At 43.8% G+C, this 24514-nt stretch overlaps 1 protein-coding gene and 1 pseudogene across 6 annotated transcripts in view; one reads left to right on the top strand and one right to left on the bottom strand.

Moving 5' to 3' along the window:
• The window catches only part of MAP7D2 (MAP7 domain containing 2), a 104739-nt gene extending 82576 nt beyond the window's left edge, over positions 1 to 22163 (top strand). For 3 of the 5 annotated variants that reach the window (XM_081115414.1, XM_081115416.1, XM_081115415.1), the window contains 7 exons: positions 10573 to 10840; positions 11937 to 12041; positions 13293 to 13349; positions 13770 to 13848; positions 14720 to 14906; positions 18106 to 18381; positions 20888 to 22163. In XM_081115414.1, coding sequence (XP_080971540.1) covers positions 10573 to 10840; positions 11937 to 12041; positions 13293 to 13349; positions 13770 to 13848; positions 14720 to 14906; positions 18106 to 18355 — 946 coding nt within the window. In that variant the 3' untranslated portion in view covers positions 18356 to 18381; positions 20888 to 22163. The remainder of the gene's footprint in view (positions 1 to 10572; positions 10841 to 11936; positions 12042 to 13292; positions 13350 to 13769; positions 13849 to 14719; positions 14907 to 18105; positions 18382 to 20887) is intronic. The other 2 variants (XM_081115418.1, XM_081115417.1) reach the window with 2 other exon arrangements.
• Positions 1082 to 1597, bottom strand: LOC308536296 (ubiquitin-ribosomal protein eS31 fusion protein-like; annotated as a pseudogene). The gene has a single exon. The product of its transcript is annotated as a ubiquitin-ribosomal protein eS31 fusion protein-like (transcript).
• Positions 22164 to 24514: the final 2351 nt, after the last annotated feature.

The raw sequence follows: 24514 nt of genomic DNA, 5'->3' as shown, positions 1-24514 counted from the left end.
TCTTAGGGAAAATGGATTTAGTTTCTGCCCATTGAGTATGACAGTGATGGCAAATCTTTTGAGCTCGGCATGTCAGCATTTTGAAAAACCCTAACTTAACTCTGGTGCCATGTCACATATAGAAATTTTTTGATATTTGCAACCATAGTAAAACAAAGATTTATATTCTTGATATTTATTTTATATATTTAAATGCCATTTAACAAAGAAAAATCAACCAAAAAAATGAGTTCACGTGTCACTTCTGACACGTGTGTCATTGGTTTGTCATCACTGGAGTATGATGTTCACTGTAGGTTTGTCATACATGGCCTTTATTATGTTGAAGTATAATCGCTCTATTCCCACTTGGCTGAGAGTTTTTATCAAAAATGGGCCCTAGCTGGTTTGGCTCAGTGGATAGAGCGTTGGCCAGTGGACTGAAGGGTCCCAGGTTCAATTCTGGTCAAGGGCACATGTCCAGTTTGTGGGTTCGATCCCCAGTGGGGGGTGTGCGATAGTTGGCAATCAGTGATTCTCATTGGCAATCAGTGATTCTCATCATTGATGTTTCTATTTCTCTCTCCCTCTCCTTGTATTTTCTTACCATCTTTTGTATTTCTGAGGTTTCAGTTGTTATTTCACCCTTTTCATTTCTAATTTTATTGATTTGGATCTTCTCTCTCTGTTTCTTGATGAGTCTGGCTAAAGATTCATCAATCTTATTTATCCTTTCAAAGAACCAGCTCTTGGTTTCATTGATCTTTTGTATTTTTTTTTTTTTTTTTTAGTCTCTGTGTCATATTTCCACTCTAATCTTTATCATTTCCTTCCTTCTATTTCCTCTGGGCTTTTCTTATTGGTCTTTTCCTAATTCTTTAAGTTATGGTGTTAGATAGTTTATTGAAAATTTTTCTTGTTTTATGAGGTAGGCTTGTAGTGCTATGACTTTCCCTCTCAGGATTGCTTTCACTGTGTCTCATAGATTTTGGGTTGTTTGTATTCATTTTTATTTGTTTCCAGGAAGTTTTTGTTTCTTCCTTGATCTCATTGGTAACCCATTCATTGTTTAATAACATTAACCTCCATGTGTTTGGATTAATTTCTTATTTTTTAGTTTGTGTCTTTTATGAACCCAAATACAATTACTTGTCTTCTGGTTTGTTGAAGCAATAGGTCAGACAGCATTTGCCACAATAATGTCTGTCAAAGTGGCTGGCCATAAAAACTCCAGCACCACATTCATCTGAAGGGCACTCCTGACGAAGGCGACTGATTTTGCCATTCTCATCCACTTTGTAGTATTTCAGGACAGCCAGCTTAACCTTCTTTCTCTTATGCTTGTTCTTCTTGGGAGTGGTGTAAGACTTCTTCTTCATTTTCTTGGCACCACCACAACATCTCAACACAAGATGAAGCATGGACTCCTTTTGAATGTTGTAGTCAGACAAAGTACTCCCATCTTCCAGTTGCTTGCCAGCAAAGATCAGTCTTCGCTGATCAGGAGGAATTCCTTCCTTATCCTGGATCTTGGCCTTTACATTTTCTATCGTATCCGAGGGTTCAAGACCTCGAGAGTGATGGTCTTCCCCGTGAGGGTTTTCACAAAAATCTGCATCTTGTCGGTGACTCCATCTGAGGTGGAGGAGAAGGAAGAGACGGGTTACACCTGGGGACACAAGAGGGGAAGGCCGGTAGGGAGGGAGCGGATGAGAAGCACACGTGTTTGAATATTTTTGAGTTGATTTCTAATTTCATGCCCCTGTGATCTGAGATGATGCTTGATATGATTTCCATCTTCTTGAACTTGTAGAGACTTGTTTTGTGTCCTAACATGTGGAATATGCATTTTGAGAAAAATGTATATTCTGCAACTTTGAGGTGAAATGTTCTGTTAATGTCAATTAAATCCATCTGATCTAATGTGTCATTTAGAGTCACTGTTTCCTTGTTGATTTTTTGTCTGGAAGATATATCCAGTGAAGTTAGTGGGTTGTTAAAGTCCCCTACTATGGCTGCATTGCTGTCAATATCTCCCTTAAAATACTCCAGATAGTGTTTTACACACACACACACACACACACACACATACACACACACACACACATTTTTAGGTGCTTCTGTATTGGGTGCATATATGTTTACCAGGTTTATGTCTTGTATCAATCCCCTTAGTATTATGTAGTGACCTTTATTATCTGTTGTGATGGCCTTCATTTTTAAGTCTATTTTGTCAGATATGAGTATTGCTACCCCAGCTTTTTTGTTTGTTTCCATTTGCATTGAAAATTTTTTTCCATCCCTTTACTCTCATCCTGTGTGAGTTTTTTGTTCTAAGGTGGGTCTCTTGTAGACAGAATATATATTCCTGAATCATGTTTTCTGCCCAAAGTGTGGGTGGGAACCTGCCACAGCTAAGATATCCCTCCAGAACTTCAGCTGCTGCCTGTGGGAGCCAGGCCATGCCTCTCTTGCCTCTGCACTTCCTATCAGTCTTTATGTGGTCTCTACTGTATGTCCTTGGTTATAAGGGTTTTCTCTAGCTAGTTTTTAGTTGGTTGTTCAGGATGGTTTTTCTATATTTTAATTGTAATTACAGTTTGGTCCTGGGAGAATGTCAGTGTAGCCTCCACTTAATCCGCCACCATCTTGGAATTCCAGATGCTCAGAGTTTTGCTGCGATCTTGCCCCAAAGGCTTTGGTGGAAAGAGCAACTCTCCTTTCTTTCTAGTGCTGGAGTTGATAAAGCATCAGTGGAAGTATAGATCTGCCTGGTAGGTGTCTAGGAGACTGTACCTTTTACTAGATGTTATTAACAGCGATGGAACTTTGGTCTTTTCAGGCGACCTGGAAACTCATAGCTCTGGGATCTAAATGTTACCAGCTGCTTCCCATTTTCCTCTTGGACTCTAGGACCAACCAGACCTCATAGAGCTATCAAAGGAGTTCGAGCTTTGCTTATAGAATAAGGTTCTCCCTGAAAAAACAGGAGTTTGTGTATGTAAGGGTTTTGATTCTGCTTCCTGAATCGTGTTTTTCATCTAAATTATCCTAACTCACACCCCAAAATGAGAGAGAAGAGGGTTGAGCAGAGACCACTCAATGAGTAGGAAGCCTACCTCGTAGTTCATGAGATATAGAGTATGGGGACTCCCATCCTGGAGCATGACAGAAGACTGGTCCCTAAACTTTGGAGGGTGTCCAAATCATCCCAGACGTGCAGTGAAAACGCACAGGCATAGGCCCTGTCCTGCCTCAACAGCTCACCAATATTTGAGAACTACTGCATTGTTAGTAATGGGTATTTGGTCAACATATAGACAGCCTGGCTTTTCTGAACTTTATATTCAGAGAGGAATGCATGTGGAAGGGCAAGGTAGATTTTATCTCTTAACTTGATAAAGGAAGCTTTCAGGATAATCACAGAGTGCAATCCAATACTATTTAGAGAATTAACATGACAGGAAGCAGCACTTCAAGACTGACACTGAATTGAGAGTAATAAATAATAGAGGAGTATTCTCGATCCTGAAGTGACCTTGACAGGTCTTTTGTGGTCTCTGATTATAGGCTTACTGATTTTTTTTTTAAAGTGGTGGTGGGGGGGGGCGGGTAGGTCTGGCTGGTTCCTTCTTCAAATACCAGGCTTCTCTGATGATTTTCCCACCTGCAGCGGCAGACCTTTTTGTTGACTGGTGAGCTTGGGCTGGTTTGGGTGTGCCATAGGGTGTGTGAAGGGAGGTCACAGAAGATGAAGATGAACCCCAGGACCTCAAATGACAGGCCTTGGTAATTGCAGGCCCTGAACAGGTGAGTAACATGATTATAGCTACGTGCTGAGGAAGGTGAAATTCTTTCCCTTCCAGCATCTACCCTGTCTCACATTTTCTTCATAGCTCAGCTCCTGAAATAATTGACTGTACTCCTGTCTGTTTCCTTAACTCACATTCAGTCCTCATATATCACACTCACCATTCCACCCAACTGCCAGATGCCTAAGCCATTTCTTTGTTGGCTTTCACCTTGTCCAGCTTGCCCTGGCTTCTTTGGCCTATCCTTCTCGGTCTCCTTCCTCCACTCACGTGTCATCTGGGCTCCCAGTCCTCAGTCCTTGGCCAGCTTCACCTGACAATCCTCTGCTCTGCCAGTGCCCCTGTCACGCCGCGAGTTTCTCCAACTTCAAAAGATTTGGGGCTCACATTTCACACCATGGGTTCATAATGGGTATTTGGTGTGCTAAACCAACTCTTCTCTCGTCTCCCTTTCTACTCTCATTTTCCCTTTTTATCTGCTTCTGAAGCTAATTTCTTCTTATTCTGTGAACCTTCAATACTTTCTGGTACAAGAGTGGCATTAAGCAACACATGCGTACTGGTAGCTCCTGAATCTGTGCCTACGGCTTGGTCTCTTGCGAGGGCTGCACTGTCCACCACTATAGCCTCTAGTCCCATGTGGCTACCGAAATGTGAATTCACTACAATTAGGTAAACTTCAGTTCCTCAGCTGTACTAGCCACATTTCAAGTACACATCAGGTGCATGGCTAGTAGCTACCATGGCCATCATGGATCTCTAGAACATTTCCCTCATCATAGAAAGTTCTATTGGATAGAGGCCATATTTCGAACTGCCTTATACTTTCATTTGAGTGTGTGCTACATACACTTCAAACCAAGCATTTTGCAAGCAGGCCTTATTATCTTTCTCCCAAACTTCCTTTTTCTTTCACAAGCTCCGTGCCCCCATCTTTCCAGCCACCTAAATCAGAAGTCTCAGCCAGCTCCCAACTCTTCCCTCTCCTTCTTCCTCAGTGTCCCATCTGCCAGGTCCATCCAGGCTGCCTCTTTCGCATCTCTCTCCTCTCCTTTCCCCTCCAGCCCATCCTCTTCTTTAAGCTCCGAACCTTGTTGTCTCTCACCTGGACTGTGTCTGTGGCATCCGAGCTGAGCTCCCTGCTTTAGGTCTCCTAGAGCTTGTCTGCTATTCACACTGTGTCCCCAGTGACTATTCACACATAGTATCATTGTCATGCTCCCATTCCTTAATAAGCCAGTACCTCCCTTGCCCACAGGATCCATCCAAACCCATCACCATGCCTTCAAGGCTGGGCAGGACCTGGCCACCACCTGCCCCTCCTCCTCCAGCATTCTAGACACTGGCGTGCAGAGTCCCTGATAGGTCCTCACCATGTGATTCCACACCTCTGCTTTCCCTCTGCTGCACATGGACTCATGCTCCTCACCAGACACACCTTTTCTCCAGACTCAGGTCAAGCCTAGCTTCCTGTCTGCAGCCTTTCTGGCCTTGCCCCTAGGAGAGAACTGATATCTCTTCCTCTTCCCCCTTCCTGAGCCCAGCTGTTCGGCTAACACAGCCTTGTCTGTTCACTGGCCTGCTTCCCCCTAGTAAGCATCTTGAAAGGCTGGGATACTGTCCTTGGATCACTGGCGCTGGCACTCAGTACATGTACAAAGAAGGCAGAGAAGGAGATAGAGACCCATCTAAGACACCATTGCAGTTTCGGGCTAAGAGAAGGCAAAGGCTAATGCAGTGTGGTGAAGGTAAACCTGAAAAAGGGAGGGTGAGTTCATGTCAAGTGGGCCAGCTCCAGTCTGCAGACTTGCACAACCTAACAAAACTGGCCAATTCAGAGTTGATGCTGAGGGTTGAGTCTCTATGGACTTAGGAGAATGGTATACCCAATAACCGATAAAGGAAGGACAGAAGGAATTGATTTTAGAGGGTAAAAACTATCTATTTGACTTTAGACACACTAAGTTGAAAGTGCCTGCAAAATGTTCAGCTGATTGAAAATGGAGTTGACGCCTGGTGCCTAACTAAAAATGAGAGTAATATATTTGACCCAAAACCACTTTTCCTCTCTCTTGCCAGAATGCGAAGCTTTGCCTAGCACCACATGGGAGGTGAGAAAATACCAGACAATCTGGATATGAAACACAGTGGATATCACTTACAATAAGATCATCCCACATCTGTTTTGAGCTTAGAGCCAATGCCACAGACATGCAGTTGCCAAGAAAAAATAAAGGTCCTTGAGTCAAACTGTGGAAAGCCAATTATTGTCACAAACTGGTGAGGGAAATGCCATCAGGGATGGGACTATTCAGAACAGCAGGGCTGACAAAAATCCAGATAGCTGGGGCTTAGAAAGAAGAGCAAAAGCTGATCCAGAGCCCACTAGCAGTGACATCAGGGCTCTCTTGGAAGCACACAGAGCAGGGCATAGCCCCTGGGCTTGTGGGTGGGCTAAGATGTAAATCAGGACTCTTGGAGTTGGGACAAGAAAGCCTGGAGCCCAGGTCTACCCTGAGGAAGGCACTGACACAAACCAGTAAGCCAGAGATCTTACTATGATTCCAAAATGGGGCCGGTAAGTCACGTCAGGAAGCTAAAATAGCTGTTAGGTGCCCACACAGAAAGACATTCAAGTTAGCCCCCATGAGCAAGGTCACAATGTCCACATAAGAGGTCCTTCTGCCACTCAGAATCACGCCTCACTGGCTGAGCCTCTAGGTCAGTGATGGCGAACCTTTTGAGCTCGGCATGTCGGCATTTTGAAAAACCCTAACTTAACTCTGGTGCCGTGTCACATATAGAAATTTTTTGATATTTGCAGCCATAGTAAAACAAAAATTTATATTTTTGATATTTATTTTATATATTTAAATGCCATTTAACAAAGAAAAATCAACCAAAAAAATGAGTTCGCGTGTCAGAGGTTCGCCATCACTGCTGTAGGTGGTTGGCTGTTGGGGCAGGTGAAGCCCAGCGATGTGGGGTGGTGGGCATTGCGGCAGCCAAGGCAGGAGGGAGAGCCTCATAAACACAGGGCTGGGGAGAGGTCCTCACAGGAGAGACCTTTAAGGATATCTGTACCTACAATATATGTTGAGGCTGAGGAAAAGTCTTGACATTTAGGAGATGAACCGACATTTGGGAGGGAAATTTGATATGGGGAGGCCTAAGCCAGCTTGGAAGAGGTCAGAGGGGAGAGGATGAACCGTCAGCTGGATGTTAAGAGGCTGTGAGTGGAAGGCAGGGGAGATTTGTTTGGGACACCTGAGACCTGAACGTTTTCCCAGGCCATGGAAAGGTATGTGTAGAAGGGTCAAATGATGGAAGGACACAGGAGAGTGGCGGGAGCATGGTGTGGGAGAGTGTGTGATTAATAGCACAAGTGGTAGCATTTATAGTCCTTTTGAAATTTCTGAGCAACAGTGAAATAGAGGGCAAAAGCTCAGATCAGGTGGCCCTGGGCTTCTCTGTACAGTAGTTGGTGATGCAATCAACAAAGGAGGATATTGAAGACTGAGACAAGGTAGAGGTTTGGACTGTTTCCACAGGGATCAGGGGTAGGGATGGGGCCAAAAGGCTGGAGTGTTAGATGAGGCCCAGGGACAGATGACCAGTCAGCCTTATTGGGGCCTTACTCTAACAGTGTTGGCAGCCCAGGAGGGCACAAGGGGTCCTGGGAACTACCTGAGCCTGGAGTTGGGCAGCAGAGTGGGCTCCATGCTATCCCGGAAGTGCTCAGGAGGGGACCGGAGGCTTGGGGCACAGAGAAGAGGAAGCAGATACAAGTGACTGCACAGGTCAGGAGAGAAGGCAATGAAGGACGGGATGAGAGCAGATCACACAAGACAAAGTGTAACATGTTAAAGGTTAAGCTTTTTAAACTGAAGACTTTTAAGCACATAAGGAAGAGAGAATAGTGAAACCTACATACTTGTCCACAGATCGAACAACTCAAGGCTGAGCACATGTCGGGGATGTGGTGTAAGTGTGAAAGGGTGGGACAGGAGGTGGTGAAGTGCTGGAGTTTGCGAGTTGTTCAGTGAAGACCCTCACCAATGGCTGGTGATGGGGATAAGGATGCATCTGCTGAAGGATGACCGTGGTGCACAATTTTCTGATCCTTTCTACCTGGTGAGGAAGAGGGGCAGGTTTGGAATAGGTGACAGGAACAAGGACGGAGAGGGTGACAGAACTGTACACAGGTCTGGTAAACTCTGTAGGGAACTGAGTAGTGATGACAAGGGCAATGGGGTGCAGGCCACCTGCAGAAGAGGGGTTGGAGAAAGGACCAAATCCGTGTTCACGCCAGTTCTTTAAGCAGGAAGAGAAAGGATGTGCAGCCTTGGAGAGGACATTGAGTGACTTGGTTTCACACAGGCGAAGCCAGTTCTGGGGGAAGCAGATTGTGGTTAATGGAGGGAATTTTGTCTGTAATGGGGAGGGACAGGCAGGGGCTAATGGGCCTGTGGGGAGAAATTTCTGTTGTGGGTGATTATGGAGACGTAGGGGTCAAGAGGATATGTTATTTACTCTGTGTGTGTGCACTGGGCACCTCTGAAGTCCTCATGGTAAAATGGGAGGAACAGAGTGGCTTTTCAGATCCTAAAGAGAAAGGTGAAGCAACTGGGCATTTATTCACACACAGCAGATCCTTTGTGTATTAGCTTGTCTGGGACAGTCACAACTGGCTCCTTAAAAGAAATGAGAACTGCCGAAACCGGTTTGGCTCAGTGGATAGAGCGTCGGCCTGCGGACTGAAAGGTCCCAGGTTCGATTCCGGTCAAGGGCATGTACCTGGGTTGCAGGCACATCCCCAGTAGGAGATGTGCAGGAGGCAGCTGATCGATGTTTCTCTCTCATCGATGTTTCTGACTCTGTCTCTCTCTCCCTTCCTCTCTGTAAAAAATCAATAAAATATATTTAAAAAAAAAAAGAAATGAGAACTGAAACAGTGCTCTGCTTAACCTCTGGATAAATCTTGTTCTCCACACATCTACTTGTGATAATCCTATGTTGGACGTACTCAGCCTTTTACTGGGGAACCTAAGAACTGGAGGTTGTTGTGTGTGTATTTTTCCTGATTCATCCCCCTAATGCTCTTCTCCAGAGATTTCCAGAATATCTGTTGTTAATTCCAGTTGTTGTAGCAATGCTTCTGGGCAGTGCAACCTCTGCTAATGTAGAATATGTTTATCAGACACTTTTACAGTCTTAGGCTAAATGATGTCTTTAAGTATTTATTTACCTTTTAAAAATGTATCTTTTGTGACACATAGGCTAACTGTCTCCATGATTCCTGAAGCCAACCATTAGGATAGAAGAATCTTCTTTATAATCTTAATCTTTTTATAACAGTATAATAGCATCCAGTAAGTCAGTGACACATGCTTCCAAATAAAGGTAATTTCTGAAAAACACAGTTTTATAGATGCTCTTAGAAGGACATTAAGAGTTGGAGAGAGGATTCATTTTAAATTGGAAGACAAACCAGCATTTGGGAACCAACCCAGAGCCAGGCATTGTGCTAAGTGCTTCCCATGCATTATCTCATTTCATTCTCACAGTGGTGTCATGGAGCCAATGATATAGCTGTTTCCATTTTGTAAATGGGCATCAGAGATGTTCAGTCACTTTGCAAGGAAGGGTCATACGGTGAGTGGCACAGTCAGAATGCAATCTTGGTCTTGCCCATATGTCACATTGCCAGTCAGGAGCACACTGCAAGGTATGATCACTCACGTTTTTTCAAAGATAAGGAAAGTGACACGCATGTGAGCAAGAAGAACACTAGAAACATAAAAATAAGCGCTTAGATGTTACAGAATTTCCCCTCACTGCCTAGAGCTATCATCACATCACCAACTCTGCATCTGTGGATAAAAGGCATGTCCAAAAGCCATTTAATTTTATACAGCAAAGAATAAAAGCTAAGACAGATTTTTAAAGATTTCCAAAATAAACGAAAAATAGATATTTTAATTTCTATATTAAATGTCAAGTTTCTTTGGAGCATTTCTTCCATTTGCTGCTTCAGAAGTCATATGCCAATTAAAACCCAAAGTGAACTTTGGAACCCATAGTCACTGCTTTCAAATTGTTGATTGGCACATTTGTGGCCATTGAGACACTTAGTTTTTTCTAGGTTAAGTCAGTATTAAATACTTATTTTGCTTAGTTTTTAAAGAATTGTCATTAAATAAGAATGAGCTCTAGCCAATGGTGCTAAGTGGTTAGAGCATCAGCCTGTGCACTAAAGGTTCATGCGTTCGATTCCCAGTCAAGGACACGTACCTGGGTTGCAGATTTGATCCTTGGCCTCTGTGGAGGCACGATGGGAGGCAGCCAATTGATGTGTCTCTCTCACATTGATGTTTCTCTCTCTCTCTCTTTGTCTCTGTCTCCCTCCCTCCCTCTCTCCCTTCCACTCTTTCCAAAAAACAATGGGAAAAATATCCTCAGGTGAGGATTAAAAAAAATGATGGGGCTATAGTCATTTGTAGATTGACTGGGGAACATCTGTGTCTTCATTACAATATGTTCACAATACCATTACTCTTTATAGCAGACTGTGGAGTCAGCCTTCGTTAATTTTTTTTTGTAAGTATATGGGCTGGAGTGGCTTCCTGGGAAGGATGAGTCATTTTCTTAAGTGGATACTAATTCAGGTGCACTTGTCTGTGACTGTATCATGCATTACACTCCTGTCAGCACACGGTTCTTTGACAGTTTGCCTTTTGAGCATGTCCCTGTCTTCTAACAACACTTATGTTCTCAAAAGGCTGGAGAGAGAGGAACAGGAAAAAAAGGAAGAGGAGGAAAGACTTCACCTAGAAGAGGAAGCCCGTAAGCAGGAAGAGGAAAAGAAGCGGCAGGAAGAGGAAAAGAAGCGGCAGGAAGAGGAAAAGAAGTGGCAGGAAGAGGAAAAGAAAAGACTGGAGGAAGAGGAGGCCAAGAGGAAGGCCAAAGAGGAGCAACTGTTGAAAGAAGAACAAGAAAAGGAAAAACAAGAAAAAGAAAAGCAAGAAAAAGCCATGATTGAAAAGCAGGTACTTATGAGTCTTCATATAGACTTTGCCTTAAGGGCCTTAGTTAACATTAGGTAAAATTAGTTAAATTTGAATGACTCATAATATTTACTTGAAGTATTTTCTTAAACCAACTGGGCTGGTTATTAAATATGAGTTACTTTGCCCTGGCCAGCATGTTCAGTGGTTAGAGCATGGCCTGCACATTGGAGGGTTGAAGTGTCTCAGGTTTGATTCCCAGTCAGGGGCATGTACTTAGGTTGCAGGTCCAATCCCCACCCCCCAGTCAGGGCATGTGTAGGAGTCAACCAATCGATATGTCTATCACATTGATGTTTCTCTCTCTCTCTCTCTCTCTCTCTCTCTCTCTCTCTCTCTCTCCCTCTCCCACACTCTTCCTCTCTCCCTCTCTCCTCCCTTTCACTCTCTCTAAAATCAATGGAAAAAATATCCTTGGGAGAGGATTAAAATACATGCATATATGAGTTAATTTGGGCAATAAAAGTGAAGTTGGTAATGTTTTCTGTATGTCAGTTTGGGTTCCCTCAAAGACAGACCCTGGATGAGAATATGGGTGCTAGTAATTGACTCAGGAGAAGATCCCAGGAAGCTGGTACCCGGGGAGTGAGAGGAAAGCCAATGTAAGCGTATTGATGAGTGGAATACTGTGGGCAACTGGAACTCACTGCCTTTGGGACTATCTAAGAAACTGTGGAACATGCCTTAGAATTGTCCCTCTGAGGGGTGAGGAAACGGGGTTGGTTATCTACCAACTTCTGCCTCTCATGGCTGAAAGTCAATCCTTTGGGAATTAGCTTCCCAAAACTCCTGGCCACATATATACTTCATGGCCAGAGGCTGCCATCAGACATGGAAAGACCTTGGCCACATATGGGAAATGTCTGCATTTGACTTGCATGGTGGACCAAGGATAGATGAGTGAGGTCTAGCCAGTCTGCTGTGTCATAGAACCGGCTGTGTAAATCCACATTGAATGTTGGAGCAGCACCACTTTGGGGTAGAGATGAGTCAAGGAACATATGCAAACCCCAGGGAATTACTATAGTGTTTTCTTAACTTAGTAAAGCCTATGCCTTGGTTTACCTGTTTCTATCAGAAGGAAGCAGCAGAAGCAAAGGCCCAGGAGGCAGCTAAACAGATGCGTCTAGAAAGAGAACAAATCATGCTGCAGATTGAACAGGAGCGACTGGAGAGGAAGAAGGTAAGAGCTAAGGGATTTGGAGGACTGAGCATGAGGCAGGGACAGGAAGCAAGTTCAGTACTCTCGCTGTTGTTGGGTAGAGTGATCTTAGAATTCTCAAATTAGGTCAGGTTCATTGATAGTGTTGTTCAGATCTGCTCCATCTTAGTTTTCTGTCATCTTGTTCGATCATTTACTGAGAGAGGAGTGTTAAAAGCTCCATCTGTGGTTATGGATTTGTCCATTTCTCCTTACAGTTTTATCAACTTTTGTCTTATATGTTTTGAAGCTCTGCTGTTAGGTGAATATATATTTCAAATTATTTAATTTTCCTATTGAGTTGACACCTTTATCATTAGAAAAATCCTTCTTTATCTCCAGTAATACTTGTCTTAAAATCTACTTCGTTAGTCTATTTGTGATTAGTATTTGCATAGTAAATCTTTTTCCGTCCTTTTTCTTTGAACCTATATATGTCCTTATCAGTGTAAACAGCATATAGTCAGGACTTGTTATTTTAATCCAGTTTGACAGTCTTTGCCTTTAAATTGAAGTATTTGATCTATTTATATTTAATGCATTCACAGAGAACATTGTGTTTAAGGAGGCTGATTATAAAGGTCCATTCTCATGGTGTCCTAGTACCAGTCTGGGCTTTGTGTTGCTGTAGGCCTGGGAGCCGGGAGACCAATCTGTGGTCTCCCCTCCCGATTTGCATCTCAGCCTCACTTTCTCTCGGGCGGTCCTCTTGAATAGCAAGTAGTGATTTATTGAATTTTAGGTAACCTAAGGAGAGGAAGGCGAAAGATGGGATGTAAATGAAAGCAACATTCTCGATCAGCCGTGGGCAAACTACGGCCCGCGGGCCGGATCCGGCCCTTTTGAAATGAATAAAACTATTGAAAAAAAAGACTGTACCCTTTTATGTAATGATGTTTACTTTGAATTTCTATTAGTTCACACAAACACTCCATCCATGCTTTTGTTCCGGCCCTCCGGTCCAGTTTAAGAACCCATTGTGGCCCTCGAGTCAAAAAGTTTGCCCACCCCTGTTCTAGATAGTTACTAGTTTACTTTCAAACATTTGACCTTGTCAATAGGGCAAAGGTGTACATCTTCAAAACCAATGGAAAACCTTTCTATACTCATTATCCTCTGCTGACGTTTCTCTTTCATGAGTTTTCTGAGAAATGTGAAATTGCATATAGTCCTAGATAATTTTATGTGGTTTTGGTCTTATATTTCTCTTACCTGGTTCTTTTTGATTCCCAGAGAATAGATGAAATCATGAAGAGAACAAGAAGGAGTGACGTGTCTCCGGAAGTGAAGGTAGGCATTCAGAATACCATTGTGATAGTCCATGTGCTGAGTGGCAGAATACATTCAGAGGGATCGTGGATCTCGGAGAGGAGCAGCCAGACAAAATGGACCCTTCCTGCCTGGTTCCTGGCTGGATTAAGGAGACTGCAGGTGCCCGAAAAGAGGAGTCTCAGAGAGGAGTCTCAGAGACAGGGTGGTAATTAAGAATTTCCTCAGAGAAATGGGGGTGCGGATGCAGGGAGAGACACAGTAGTCATGAATAAAAAAAGAGAATGGTGACGTATGAGTAAGGGAAACACAGCTGATTTGTAATAAGCTCAGACGATGAAAGGAACTACCATGGAGCAGGCAGATGGTTCCAGATACCCTCCAATGCTTTTGAAAGCGTTTGTCTTTCTATGTGAAGTCAGCCTTCCCCCTGTTTTTCAGAAAGAAGACCTGAAAATAGAGCTCCAGCCTGCGGTGTGTATGGAAACTAAGCTAGAACCAGTTGTCCCGAACAAAATAGGTGAGTGTGAGGTCTGGTTCTTGGGTTTCTCCTTTCAGCAGGTGCGGGCTTGATGCATTTCCTGCAGGGGACAAGTACCCGGGGGTCCTCAGAGCATGATTGCCGGACGGGGGCTGCATACTTTCCCTTCCCGTTGGAGTCTCCGTCTCCAGCACAGGTCTGCCAGGTCCATTTGGGAAGCACTGGGTTCCTCAGTTCCTCTAATAGCAGTGGAGCAGGAGCCAGCCGTCTGCTGGCCCATACTGCTTTCCAGGAGTTCAACTGCTGGGCAGGTTCTATTAAGTGCCCCTTTACCTGCAGGCGCACTCATCCCTCAGGTGGTGTCTCCTGCCTTCCACACTTCTGGGTAATCCAGCCCTTTCTTAGCATGTTAGGTGAATATGTAATTCAAATGACTTAATTTTCCTACTGAGTTGACACCTTTATCATTAGAAATGTCCTTCTTCTTGCCCAGCCAACATGGCTCAGTGGTTGAGCATTAACCTATGACCAGGTTGTTGGCTCAATTCCCAGTGTGGGGCGTACAGGAGGCAGCTGATCAATGATTCTCTTTCATCATTGATGTTTCTATCTCTCTCCCTCTTCCTTCCTTTCTGAAATCAATAAAACATATTTTTTTTAAAAAAAGAAATGTCCTTCTTTATCTCTAGTAATACTTGTCTTAAAGTCTGCTTCATCAGTCCATTTATGATTAGCATTTGCATAGTAAATCTTTTTCTGTCCTTTTACTTTAAACCTATGTGTGTCCTTATAAGTGTAAACAGCATATATTCAGGACTTGTTATTTTAATCCAGTTTGACAGTTTTTGCCTTTAAATTGAGTGTTTTGGATATTTTATGATTAACAGAACGACTTTGTGTTCTCAACCAGAAATCAATGGATTGAGCACCTGCCAGGAAGTTAACAGTGTGGAGCGTGCTGCCCCAGCAACTTTCCCCCGAAACAGTTGCTCCAGTGGGCTTAAACCAGTTGAGGCACTTGTTCATCTGGATGCCCTGGACGGGAAATCAAACAGTCTGGATGACTCAACTGAAGAAGTTCAGTCCATGGATGTGAGGTAAGTCGATTTCTGTTGCATTTGAGCCTCATCTCTTCTCCAAACACCTCCCCAGCCTCATAGTTGATTTCTTTATTTTTACACACCCAGCTCACTGCAGGTAGGTTCGGTTGCCATGCAGGAAAGCTCTCAGTGGTACAGTAGTGTCTTGGGTCAGGCTCCTTAGAAGCAGAGCCTGGGGTGAGGGGGTCTAGGGCCTGCGATTTATCAGAGTTCTCAGGAGAAAGTGGACAGAGCAGGGAACAGGATGGAGCAGGGGAAATCACTAGGCACGGGAGCCCTGGAAGATGAATTTCTATCAGAGCATGGTCTGAATGAAATACGGAGGCAGCCTACACGCCACTGATCCATCAGTCATTGGCTGTGGGCTGCTTAGGGCAGGGGGATGCTGGTATAATGTCTATGGGCATGAGGCTCCCATCAGCTGAAGACAGCTTTCCTGAAAACGGGTGGCAGCTCTGAATCCTTAGCAGCAAGCTCTCTGCAGCTGAGGGATGAGTGCGCCTGCAGGTAAAGGGGCACCCACAGGGCCCACAGTGTCTAGTGTCTCATGTTTAAGTGAACCTGTCATTGGAGACTTGATAATGGAACTAGTTTGCTTTCAGATTCTAAAAACTTAAGTATGTTTGTGGATGACACAACCTGGCAAATTAACCCCAGACAGAGAGGAGACCGCCCTTTGCATGGGGTTGGGCAGAGGCACTTAGAACGGAAAGCCCTGGGCAGTCAGCCTTCCCTCTGTCTGGGAGTGCATGGGGTTCTCTGAGTCAGGGGAGACCCACAGTGTCGTGTAAAAGCTCTACTGGAGCTTGCCCTGCCCCTTGGCTGTGAATTCCCAGCTTGGTCTGAGGGAGAGGAGGGCATGAGGCCGAGGTCTTGCCCAGGGCACACTGACTGTAACTACCCCAGCTCTGGCACCCAGGCCTGAGCCAGTTATGTGAAAACCCAGGGTCTGGCAGCCCCATCACCAGAAGAGCAAGTCCTATGCAAACTGATAGCAGGGCCTCCTCGGCTTTTGCTGCCATCTCCCCATCTCCCGTCACCACTGGCCACCAGCAGCCACCATCGTAGCAGGCTGCCCCCAGGGAAAACAGCTGAGGCAACTTAAAGGTTAACATAACATTCTCACTCCACCCCACCCCCTACCCTTATGCTGAACCTGATTCTTCTTTTTTTTTTTTATTCTAAACCTCACCCAAGGGTATTTTTCCATTGATTTTTAGAGAGACTGGAAGAGAGAGGGAAAAAAAGAGAGAAATAGCAATGTGAGAGAAACACATCGATTGGTTGCCTCCCGCACAAGCCTGCTCTGACCAGGGCCAAGGAGAAGCCTGCAACCGAGGTAGGTGCCCTTATCGGAATCGAACCCAGGACCATTTGGTCCGCAGGCCAACGCTCGATCCACTGAGCCAAACCAGCTAGGCAGTGGTTGGCAAACTGTGGCTCGCGAGCCACATGCGGCTCTTTGGCCCCTTGAGTGTGGCTCTTCCACAAATACCACGTGCAGGCGCGCACATACAGTGCGATTGAAACTTCGTGGCCCATGCGCAGAAGTCGGTATTTTGTGGAAGAGCCACACTTAAGGGGCCAAAGAGCCACATGTGGCTCGTGAGCCACAGTTTGCCGACCACTGGGCTAGGGCATGAACCCCCTTAGTCTTCATGTCTCTGGGTGGGGGAAGAGGGCAAGACATGGCATCAGCCAGGGTTCAAGAAAGGACAGGAGCTTTCTGTGCATACTGAGTCGTCCCTGTGGCTACCTCTGCTTTTGGAGCGAGATTTCTGGAGGTTGTGCCCAAGGTTGGGGCATTCTCTCCTCCCCAAGCTCTGACCAGCTCTTAAACCCAGGAGTTGAAGCGGGTGTTCCTGCTAATGAGGCAGGTTTCCCAGGTTCCAGCCACCAGAAGTAGTGTCAGGTCTGCTGCAGCTCAGTGTGAGGGAGACAGGTCTTCTGAGCTTCTACAGTGCAACGGGTTTTTCTAGCGCAGTGGTTCTCAACCTTCCTAATGCCGCGACCCTTTAATACAGTTCCTCATGTTGTGGTGACCCCCAACCAGAAAATTATTTTCGTTGCTACTTCATAACTGTAATGTTGCTACTGTTATGAATCGTAATGTAAATATCTGATATGCAGGATGGATTTTCATTGTTACAAATTGAACATCATTAAAGCATAGTGATTAGTCACAAAAACAATATGTAATTATATATGTGTTTTCTGATGGTCTTAGGCGACCCAAAGGGGTCGCGACCCACAGGTTGAGAACCGCTGTTCTAGATTCTTCTCTAAGATCTTTTTGAGGGGAAAAAGAACAGACAGACCAACCTGGCAGCAGCCTTATTCTGGCTGATAAGAGAGACTCCAGGTGACAGGCCCTCAAACTGCAGCCCACTACTCATGGTTGGCACAGCTGCTTTCCATCTCTAGGGAGAGGAGAGAGGGAATAAGGCCCACTAGGCAGGAGCTGGATAAGTCAGGGGGCGGAGTGGAAGTCTCACTTTAGAGAAGGAGTGGGGAGAGGGAGAGATTCACTCTGCAGGTGCTGGGTTGGATGGTGGGGTCCTTGTTGAGATGGCCCCAACCTTCACTGAGCACTCACAGCAGGTGGCTCACAGGAACGCCCCCAGCAGGAGTGTGTCCTGCTTGCTCGCAGGAACCCTGGCAGGAGAAATGACTGTCCCATTTTACAGTGGAGGAAGCTAAGGCTGGGGAACAAAAAGCAGTTCGCCCAGGCTACACTGCTAGAGAGAGGCAGCATCCCAAGCCCTGAGGCCAATTAGGACCCTTCCTCGGCTCACTTTCAACTTCCAGCCTTTGCATTCTGTCAGGGTTTCCCATTTCCAAGGTTTGGGAAATACTTGGCTTCTCTGCAGTAGAGGGCTGGTACCTGCGCTTCCTATATCCTTCCTTCCTGTACACGGTGTGAGCTTGACCTTCACAGCCCTGCTCAGTCCCCTTCCCTTGTTCTCATCCACGGGGCCTTGTGTCTGTCAGTGACTCAGATTTGAACTAACATTTTTTTGTTTTTTACAATGTGTTACATACAAGCTCTGGCTCTAAATCCACCTTCTCTAGAAAAGAAGAGTAGTATAACAAAATATTAGAATTAATAGTTCTATCTGTCTATCTGTCTGTCTCTCTCCCTCTCCTTCTCCTTCTCTCCTCCTCTCTCTGCCCATCCCCCTCCCCCCCCCCTTAGTCCTGTTTCAAAAGAAGAGCTTATCTCCATCCCAGAATTTTCACCAGTGAGTGAAATGATTCCTGGGATGTCTCTGGACCAAAATGGAACTGGTAATGCCCGAGCTCTTCAAGATCTCTTAGATTTCACCGGCCCCCCCATGTTCCCCAAGAGATCCAGTGAAAATCTCAGCCTGGATGACTGTAACAAAAACCTGATCGAAGGATTTAACAGTCCCAGCCAAGAAAGTACTCTGAACACCTTCTGTTGACAAATACAGCATCTCTTTAATGAAAGGTACAGTCTTTTGATGATAGTCTACATCTATAACTCTCCAACTGGGGTTGTGAAGGTAGGATAAATATCACTCAGCCTCCTGGGTGGTCAGTTTTATTTATTTATTTTTAAATACTTTATTGATTTCAGAGAGGAAGGGAGAGGGAGAGAGAGATAGAAACATCAATGATGAGAGAGAATCATTGATCGGCTGCCTCCTGCATGCCCCACACTGGGGATCGAGCCTGCAACGTGGGCATGTGCCCTGACTGGGAATCCAACTGTGACCTCCTGGTTCATAGGTTGACACTCACCTACTGAGCCATGCCAGCTGGGCCGGGATGGTCAGTTTTATTTGAAAAATGCAAACATGAGTATGAATATATGGTATATACTGCAGCACACACAATAATTGAAGTGGATTTCAAGTAAATCCTTCATATGGGAGCCTTCAGCACCACACCTGCCTTGCCCAGCTCCGCTGTTTGGGGTCTGTGGATGGGGTGTATGTGTTGAAAAGCACTGCCTACAAGTTTGACCTAACACCTGTCTCAAGTAGGACCTTATTTAGAAGAGAGAATGCTCTCATAGTGGTGCGAGGTAGTGTTAATAAAATGAACTTCTCCCCTAGTTTTACTCAGCAACATCTCATGTTCTAGCTAGAATAATTTGTATACATTGATGTTGGGCCAAATGATTGCCTGTTCTGTTGACCCGTTCTGGAGTCTTCCAAAGCAAACATTTGTTCCTGGAGTATACCTGAGGGAGTAGGGGTTTGAGGCGGGGGACTGAAGTTTGTGCCCTGAAGTTTTTGTTCCCCACTTTTGGCCTTTTTACTTGCCAAAGTTCTTCTAGAATCTCTTATTGTTTAAGTTATATCTATGGGTCCCAAACCCCTCTGCATCTGTGTGCATTTAGTTATACACACCTCACATTGGATTTACTTCAGTTTGAGGCTCATTTGTTGTTCAGTGATTAGAATTTATTTATAAATTAATCCTAAATTTGGAAATTAGAACTTATTAGGTTTTTTATAACTTAATAATGCCAAATTCCTCCCGCCGTACACTCCTTTTATATATTTTTATAGTCTCAACATTCTCTCGGTCACTTTTATCCCTGCTTCTCCACTCCTATGACAGAACTTTGATGCCTAATATGACTTAGTCCAATCTTTCTCTTTCTCAAGTGAGGAAACAGGTTGGGAAGGCCACATGGATGAGGTCATGGTGTTTCTTATACTTCTTTCTGTCTGACCTCAGCTATTGGCTGTACACAGCACATTTTAGAGTTCCCTTCTCTTGGCTCCTGGGAAAGCAGTTGTGGTCCCTTCACATGTGGGAGGGAATGTATGACAGATAATTTTTAAAATAAAGAATATCCCTGGTTTGGAAGAGCAGCTGCCTTCTTGAACACTTCAAAAACAAAAACCATACCTAAGGATTCTATTTCCCTGACATACGGCTTAATATTTAATAGAAGTTTTCTTTTGTTGTTAGCATACCTCAAACCCTTCAGTTCACTGACCTCACTATTCAGTAAGGACCAGAAAAATGCACAAAACCTAGACTCCTCTAGTCTAGTTCCTGCATTTCTAACTAAAAGAAGTGCAAACTCCCTGTCCAAAAAGAAAAAAAAAATACCTGGGCTAAATAATTGCATTCCTATTGCTTGTATACATTTTTCATATAGTCCAGTTCTCAAGTTCTTTCCAACCAGAGGTGGTACCTGCAGGGTTGGGGGGGGGGGCATTTGGAAATATGTTGCTTTTTAAAATATATATATTTTATTGATTTTTTACAGAGAGGAAGGGAAAGGTATAGAGAGTTAGAAACATCGATGAGAGAGAAACATCGATCAGCTGCCTCCTGCACACAGCCTACTGGGGATGTGCCCACAGCCAAGGTACATGCCCTTGACCGGAATCAAACCTGGGACCTTTCAGTCCGCAGGCCGACGCTCTATCCACTGAGCCAAACCAGGTTGGGCTGTTGGGGGTTTTTTGTTGTCACAATGGCTGGTGGCAGCTCTGGCATCTGGAAAGCAAAGCTTGGGACTTTGAACATCCTGCAGGTTTTCAGACAATCCACACAAAGAAAACTCAGCCCACCCAAAAGAACAGTCCTACTCAAAATGCTGCAGCACTTCTGCCGAGAGATGCCGTGTGAGCCACGGAAAAGAAACTCACCAGGCAGGCAGAACATCTCACAGTGTGGGAGCATTTAGGGAGAGGGCATAGAGCAGGGGTGGGCAAACTTTTTGACTCGAGGGCCACAATGGGTTCTTAAACTGGACCGGAGGGCCGGAACAAAAGCATGGATGGAGTGTTTGTGTGAACTAATATAAATTCAAAGTAAACATCATTACATAAAAGGGTACGGTCTTTTTTTTTTTTTTTTTTTTAGTTTTTTTCATTTCAAACCGGCCCGCGGGCCGTAGTTTGCCCACGGCTGGCATAGAGGCTGCAAATTGCAAATACTCAGTCTCTTCATTGGTCTCACTGAGGTCTGTTTGTGAATTGACACAGGTGGCGTTTAGAGAAACCATGAAGCTGCTGGCCATGAGATCCAAGCTGCCAGCCCTTGGAAGGAGCTCCTGTCGTCCCTAACCACTGGATTCCAAATCATTAAATCAAGATGTAATTGTATTCCTAGTTAGTATATCAAACACTGGCCACTCTTGGTAGAAACCTTGCGAAGTTGGCCTTGTCGGGCTTTAGCGACATTTCATGTTACGGTTCTATTTATGAGCTTCGGCTGCTGATAAAGTGCTTACTATACTATTTACTCTATTATCATAGTGATCATCCGAAACCAATGAGTCATTCCAGCTGGGAAGTTCACCTTGTAACCATTCTTATTCCCAAAGTTGGAGCACATAAACATTTAGATGATTCCTGTATATATTCTAGACATTTACCCAGACTCTACTTAAACATATACTGATCGTGGGCTGCATATCTCCCATCTGTGTTTAAAAGAAGAAATTCCAGAGGGTTTTCCCCTCTCTCTGAGGTTTCTTTGTTGGAAGTTACTATCAAGAAGCTGTTTTATTATTAAGCTTAGTCACCTGCCAAATGCGTTGTGCCAGATTACTCCGTGAGGAGCTAATGGAATAACTTGTTGAGTAAGGAATCCATTATACAGTGGAATGATTGCTGTTTTCTGATGTATATTCCTATAGACATGAGCAGCTGAATCTAGCAAGGACCTTTTCATGTTGCACCTTAAAATCTCCAAGCTGTAGACACTCCAAACCATCAAGTGGCTTTTAAACTGAGTGAATCCTGTGTCTCATGCACTGGTGGTTGGTTTTGACGTTGTTGCTATTGGGGCTTTTGTTTCTTTGTTTGCTCCTGTGTTTGCTCAATTCTAATAAAACCAGGCACAAGTGAAAATGATAATGCTCCGAAATGAAGGGGCCTTGAACGAGACTCTGTGTGTCACTATAATGGACTTTAACATAGAACATCTGAACAGAGAATAGATGACGCTAGAATGTATACTCCTCGTGTTTTATGCCCTATAATGTGTTTTCTTAATTTAATTTCTTGTGGTGAAATGTGACTTTCAGATTAAAATGACATTTCCTTCTTTGAAACCCTTTTTTTGACTTGTACAATAAGAGCTTAGAAAGATCCATACTTCTGACCGAGGTTTGCAACCAGGAAATATAAACAGTGTCAATAGTAATCTTGTTTATGTGCTTTCAAAACCAGCTGCAGTTTAAGACTTTATTAGTTATGGGAACTGTGTATGTTTGTGTATGTGTAAAAACTAAAATAAAATATATGCCTCCACTAACGCAGTGCCATTGGTCTTGATAACTATTGGGGAAAATCCATTTTATGATAAGCACAGAAAATGATAGCATAGTGTGTCTTTCAAAAAATGCTTCGCCCTCTTTCTTACAACTTTATTTTGCCAAAGGTCTGTTTTGTCGTGATCTGTTGTCCTTCACAGTGTCATTATAACTGGTGATGCCTCATTTGCATGATGTGGACATTGTCTTTAATGTGAAATACATTTTCACTGAAAAGTTTGATAGCATGCTAATATTTTGTTTATTTCTGTAGGCTCAATGAAGAAATCTGCTGAAAGCAAACCAGTTTTTTTTTTAAGTCCATGTGGAAAACACACACAAAAATCTTGTGTGGCTGTCCTTTCCCTGTCAAACTCATTAAAATTCCTCTATTGTCAGTTCCAAGTGAAGCCAACTGTGGAAATAAGCTTAAGTGATGAGCTGCCCTAGGACATGATGAACTTCTAAGTACAGTAAAGTTGCTGTACTTTCAGACCAATGATGGGAGGGATTTCCAGCTAGTTAAGATGAAGTTAACCTTAGTGTAACCTACAAAAACATTCCACACAGCTATCTGGTATCTAAACAAAATTATAATGGAATGGTGAGTGACCCTTATTTTCCAGTAAGCTGAAACCCAGACCAGCTTTTTTGTATCTAATTCATGGCTTGCCTACAGCCCGGGAGAGAATACCAGCCAGGACCAGGAGCCAGGGAGGCAGCACAGGAATGGAGATGTTGGAATCCACATGGTAACTTCTGGGCTCCAATCTCGAAAGCTGGGGCTCAGTCAAATGCAGACTTCCTAGCTCTGCTGACAAAGGCTTTGGCAAGGGCACAGGAGTGGACATCCTAACTCTTTCCATATGCTGGCCTTTGACAGTGGCATTACAAATAGCTTCTGTCATCATGAGCTCTGGCCAGAGGGTCACAGTGGAGGCCAGTCACTCCTAAGAGCAATATCTATTTTGTGAACATTTTAGATTTTTCTCAGTATGTACAGTTTTCCTATTAGCAAATGTTTCTTTAAACTAAATTTAAAAAGCAAATGTAAGGAACTAATTTGTTTCTAGAGGTATCCCATTGGGACACAACACAGGGTTACCTCTAGCCCCACTCTTCAGCCTCCTTCAGAAAGCACAGTTATATAAAATGGAGCAAGAACTCTTAGAAACATTAGGAAAGAGAAGCCTTTATAGGTCGTCTCTTTTGGGAGAATCCAAGAGAAACAACTAAAAAACTCTTAGAATTAAAATTTCACAGGGGAGCCAACTACTAAATAGAGAAATTGATGGTTTTCTTACACATTAACAATAAACAGGAAGTAAATCCCAACAGAAGCCATGTCACTCCTAAAATTAAGCTATGTCTAAAACATGACTACAGTGCATCAGCATAGATGGAAATGGAAAGACAAGCCATGTTCCCAAATGGGGAAACCTACGCTTGTGAAGACTAGTAGTAGGTGGCCCTCACATTTGTGCAGTATTTGTAAACGAAATGATTCCAATCAATGGAATTCCTTTTTTGCAACCTGAAAGTATAATTTTACACTTCATGTAAAAAAATAAACACACTCTTTTCTCCATCTTGCAGCCTGTGGAGGCTGCTTGGAACAGAACTTTTATAAGAAAACATAAAGGGTTTCCCCCAAAAATTGTTTTTTTAAGGGACACCCTGTATGCCTGGAAGTCTGTGGTCCAAGGCCATTGTTATTGGCTGTAAGCAGGGTCTCCAGAACCAGAGGGAGCACACAGATCTCAAATTTGAAAGTGTTTATGCTTGATATAATTTAGAATTATATCTTAAAATTGAAGGTGTTTATGCTTGAGAAGATACTGAATTCTATCTAAACAAGAGATGTGCTTATGTGTGCAAAGCAAGTGACTCCTGGTGATGAAGCGAACAAAACTAGAGTCACCTGGGGAAGGGTAACTGTGCTCATGGAAACAGTGGCATGGTTCATGGGTATTTCCAAAACAACCTTCTTGCTTGGGCCATTGGACACAGAATTCGTATAATGCTGTTCCCTTCAAGGATTTAAACTTACTGAAAAGTAAATAAATAAAATGGATTTGTTCTCTTGGAAAAAAGAAAAGAAAATGAACACAAAGCTAAGAAACCTGTGTTTTTAAAGGGAGTTTAAAAAAAGTTTTTAAAAGGGAGAATTTCCCCCAACAAATAGTGAACTATATGATTAAACTTCCAAAACTAAAACAGTGTAGTCTGGTAGAGAAATAGACAAAATTTGGAATATAATTAGAGATTAGCGATGTACCCAAGAGTTGTAAGACTTGAAGGCATGATAGGGCAGGGTTGGAACATTTATTCCTATAAAGAGAATATGTGACTT

This window comes from Myotis nattereri, assembly GCF_964212035.1.
Source record: "Myotis nattereri genome assembly, chromosome: X".
Lineage (NCBI taxonomy): Eukaryota > Metazoa > Chordata > Mammalia > Chiroptera > Vespertilionidae > Myotis > Myotis nattereri.
The sequence above is the reverse complement of the archived record's forward strand: the minus strand, read 5'-3'. Positions and strand labels throughout refer to the sequence as shown.